Source organism: Nannobrachium achirus (genome assembly GCF_963921795.1).
Source record: "Nannobrachium achirus genome assembly, chromosome: 5".
NCBI lineage: Eukaryota > Metazoa > Chordata > Actinopteri > Myctophiformes > Myctophidae > Nannobrachium > Nannobrachium achirus.
In genome coordinates this window covers 1,226,926-1,231,925 of record NC_137814.1, presented here as the reverse complement: position 1 = coordinate 1,231,925, position 5,000 = coordinate 1,226,926, and the positions used below count along the sequence as shown (strand labels likewise).

The 5,000-nt window shown below is 41.1% G+C and overlaps 1 protein-coding gene across 1 annotated transcript in view; it reads left to right on the top strand.

The window, feature by feature from the left end:
* LOC308286159 (integrin alpha-6-like) overlaps window positions 1-5,000 on the top strand; it is a gene marked incomplete at both ends in the record, with an annotated part of 94,492 nt that overhangs the window by 33,513 nt on the left and 55,979 nt on the right. The window contains 2 exons of the mRNA XM_080727115.1: window positions 978-1,057; window positions 1,192-1,364. Coding sequence (XP_080583241.1) covers window positions 978-1,057; window positions 1,192-1,364 — 253 coding nt within the window. The remainder of the gene's footprint in view (window positions 1-977; window positions 1,058-1,191; window positions 1,365-5,000) is intronic.

Below are 5,000 nucleotides of genomic sequence, written 5' to 3'. Positions count from 1 at the left end.
CCAATGTCAATAATATCAACAATCTGTCAATTGCATAGTAATCATGTATTCAAGCTATTCAAAATGGATAGAATCATGATTTATTTTTTAACATTTTTTTTTTTTTTTTAGCAATAATTTCGTGGACCCCCTGCAGTACCTCCGCAGACCCCCTAGGGGACGCGGACCCCCTGTTGAAGACCCCTGTTACAGACACTATTAACCCTTTGTGTTACAGACACTATTAACCCTTTCTCTCCCCACTATAGAGAACGTTGCTACAGAGAGGACCCCCTACACTGCAGCTCACATAAAATGCCGTAACTCCGGCTAGGAGCGACCGGGACAGCCGGGGCCGGTACCTATTCGTCCGCCTTGCCGGCGCGGAGACCCCACCCCTCATTTCTCACATGGCCCTCTTCTAGCGCCACCATGAGGCCGATTCTTGCAAAACACATTTTTGGACACTGCTCCTACAATTTTCGCCCTAAAATCACGCAAATCGGTACACAGTATGTCTACACTCATCCCATCAACATGAATCTGTCCCATATAGCGCCACCTCCAGGCCGATTTTTAAAAACACATTTTTGGACACTGCTCCTACAGATTTTGCCCTAAAATCACGAAAATCACTACACAGTATGTCTACACTCATGTCATCAACATGGATCAGGAAGATTTTGGCAAAACACATTTTTGCCCTATTTGTGGAGATAAGTGACCTACGGTCGCTTATCTCCCGATTAGGGAGCCTTACTGGTATTAACCCTTTCTCTCCCCACTATAGAGAACGTTGCTACAGAGAGTATTAATATTAACCCTTTCTCTCCCCACTATAGAGAACGTTGCTACAGAGAGTATTAATATTAACCCTTTCTCTCCCCACTATAGAGAACGTTGCTACAGAGAGTATTAATATTAACCCTTTCTCTCCCCACTATAGAGAACGTTGCTACAGAGAGTATTAATATTAACCCTTTCTCTCCCCACTATAGAGAACGTTGCTACAGAGAGTAAGGAGGACCAGTGGATGGGAGTGACCGTCAGCAGCCAGGGACCAGGAGGGAAGATAGTGGTGAGTCTGGGAAATGTAGTTCTACTGCATAGAACTACACATCTGTAGTTCTGCATGTAAAAGCTGGAGTTTAATTCATATCACAACACCCACATTTTAACACTTTCTCACTTTCTCCCCCCCCCCCCTCCCAGACGTGTGCCCATCGCTACCAGACGCGTCGTAACGTGGGCAGGGTGGGGCTGGAGGTTCGCCACATCATCGGGCGCTGCTACGTGCTGAGTCAGAGCCTGGGCATCGACACGGACACGGAGGACGAGGGAGGGAACTGGCACTTCTGTAGGAACCGAGGACAAGGACACGAGAGGTCTGTAGAAACACTAGAACACTTTCTTTACTTTACTTCATTAATTTATTTAGACGGGACAATGCATTTCCTGCCATTTTGAATACGCCGTCTTTCAGGTTTTCCTGCCAGAAGTCTCCATAGACCTCCAGTCCTCCATGTAATTTATAGTGCACGGATCATGCACGCCCATGCACAGATCATGCACCATGTGTGTGCAGGATGTTCACAGCTTTCAAACAAAAACATCCGATTGGAAATCCGTTCAGCCATTATGTTTTACATGTTATGTAAACAAAGATGGCTGCCCTGTTTGAAAGATGGGGTTGTATGGGGGTGAAACATGCAAAATCGCGATTGAAATCATGTTTACTAGATAGAATGGGGTAAAAATAAAAAAATAAAATCTAATGCAAATTAGTTCAAACTCGTCATAGGCAGAGTGGACCCATTAATATAACTCGTCAAACTAGTCATAGGCAGTAGAAACATTAGAACTGGTACTTCTGTAGAAAAAAATTGCAGATCTACAAGCTCACAGCGCGGCACTCTGTGACGCGCGCTGTGAGCTTGTAGATGTGCTATTTTTCAATAGTTAAAGCATTCAATAATTCTAGGCCTGAATGGGTTAACCTGGGGACCACTAATTAAAGGTGTGTTTGTGGGCACAGTGTTGGGGAAGTTACTTTGAAAGCATAACTTGTACAGTTACAAGTAACTCACCATGGCAGTAACTTCAAGTTACATTTTAAGATTTGTTTATTAAAAAAGTTACATAGTATAACTTTAACAAAACTTAAATGTAAAACTATAACTTCGCTTGTAACTTCTTGTAACTTGTAACTTGAACCAAAAATGACTTGACGATTTACAGAGATATGAATGTAACTCAGTTACCAGCAAGTTACAGCAAAATGTAACTTAGTTACGTAACTCAGTTATATGTAACTTTAACTTCCAAAACACTGGAAACATTAGAACTACAGACTCACTCCCTACTATATATATATATATATATAGCTACTATAGCTTCATAGCACTTACCGTAGCACTTGCCCCTCAATTAGATAACTATATGGACCAGTGGTTCTCAACCTCTGGGTCGGGACCCCCAGGAGGGGCGTCCCCAAATTATTTTGGGGGGTCCCCCAGATGATGAACTTAATGGGCAAAACTGTTGTCTCACTCAACAGTAAACAAACCAACATACGGTTTCTAAAGTGACAATTGAAGGACTTTTTAATACCTCTAAAATGACAAATTAAACATTGGCCAAATTGTCAAATATTAGAGGTAGAAATTGTGAAAATAGCAGATCATGTAGATCTGCTATTTTCACAATAGAACCGTGTTATACAAAATGTAATGCCTCAACTCTTAGTGCTCGTCGGGGTGGGGGGGTCCCCAGTTATTTTGGGGGTCCCCAGTTAACACTTATGTTGCAATGATTTTTTCCGGCCAATGTCCCGCGTTGCCATGGTTACCATAGACTTCCATGTAATTGTGCAAGTGTGTAAAAAGTGCACGCCCATGCCTAGATGATGCACCACGTGTGTAGATGCTGTTCACAGCTTTCAAACAAAAAAATCCGCTTGGAAATCCGTGCAGGCATTCATGATTTATCAGCCATTATGTTTTCTACAGATGTAAACAAACATGGCTGCCATGTTTGAAAGAATGGGTTGGTGTGGGGGTTAAACATGCAATTTCGCGATCGCGATCATGCCTAATACATTTCTGGAGGTCCAAAAAAAAATTTTTGAAAAAAAAAAAAAAAAATTTTTTTTTTCAAAAACGGCCCAAACTCGGGAAACTCGGGGTTGGCACAGCACTAGTACCAATACAAACTCGGGAAACTCGGGGTTGGCACCATATGTGTTAAAATATGATTATTTTGGGGGTCGCGGCATGAAAAGGTTGAGAACCACTGATACAGACTGATGTCAGGACATTTTCCACTAGTCATCCTATGGTCCATGGAAGCTATAGTTTGTAGAGCTTCCATGGACACATTATTGATGTTGATGATTGTTTTTTTTAATTGACTGAACAGGTTCTTGGTCTACTTACGTTTTTTATATATTTTCAGTGGTGTCAGTTCAGCAAAAGCTAGGGTATGGCAAAGATGGGAGTCCTCATGGATCTACATGCTCACAACGCCTCGCAGCGCGAGGCGTTGTGAGCATGTAGATCGGCATGTAGATCGGCATGTAGATCGGCTATTTTCACGATGTCTGAAAAAAAAAATAGTTGTCAGTTTTTTACACAGGTTTCTAAGGTTTCTTGGGCTGGATATGGCAGCCTGGAACAGTTGTTCAAGTGCAGCTAAACTTGGCATGTTAGTGCCACAATTAACAATAGTGCATTGCACCTGTGCAGCTGACCTGCGGAACCTGGGAATATACCATTCTGTCAAGATGGGGAGAATAAAAGCGTGGAGAATATAATTATAATACCTTGATAAAGTGACCATTGTTACATTTTGCATTTGTAGTTATTTTACTGTAATTTAACAACATAACCAGCACAGATAGACAAAGAGACATTCATGGATTTATATAAAAGTAACTTTTATTTTTCCCCCTGGACCCAGGGTATGGCAGCTGCATACCCCTGCCATACCCAATTGACGCCCCTGTATATTTTTTCTATTAATGTTGACATACCACCAAAGTCTGATGCCACTGCCGCTAGGTGGCGCTATTACCCTGGTTCAGATTGTTAATATTTGTGTTTTAAAATCCCTGTAGGAGAATCATAGATCACCTCATATAAGAACTGTGTTCTGTAGGAGAATCATAGATCACCTCATATAAGAACTGTGTTCTGTAGGAGAATCATAGATCACCTCATATAAGAACTGTGTTCTGTAGGAGAATCATATCACCTCATATAAGAACTGTGTTCTGTAGGAGAATCATATCACCTCATATAAGAACTGTGTTCTGTAGGAGAATCATAGATCACCTCATATAAGAACTGTCTTCTGTAGGAGAATCATAGATCACCTCATATAAGAACTGTGTTCTGTAGGAGAATCATAGATCACCTCATATAAGAACTGTGTTCTGTAGGAGAATCATAGATCAACTCATATAAGAACTGTCTTCTGTAGGAGAATCATAGATCACCTCATATAAGAACTGTGTTCTGTAGGAGAATCATAGATCAACTCATATAAGAACTGTGTTCTGTAGGAGAATCATAGATCACCTCAAGAACTGTGTTCTGTAGGAGAATCATAGATCACCTCATATAAGAACTGTGTTCTGTAGGAGAATCATAGATCACCTCATATAAGAACTGTCTTCTGTAGGAGAATCATAGATCACCTCATATAAGAACTGTGTTCTGTAGGAGAATCATAGATCACCTCATATAAGAACTGTGTTCTGTAGGAGAATCATAGATCACCTCATATAAGAACTGTGTTCTGTAGGAGAATCATAGATCACCTCATATAAGAACTGTGTTCTGTAGGAGAATCATAGATCACCTCATATAAGAACTGTGTTCCATAAATAAATAAAGCACCGTGGTGGAGATGATCTAAGATTCTCCTATGGGGATTTCAATACAACTAATAACAATGTGAACCCTGGGGTAACAGCGCCTTCTAGTGGCAGGGATGTCAGGACTTTGGAGCTCTATTTATGT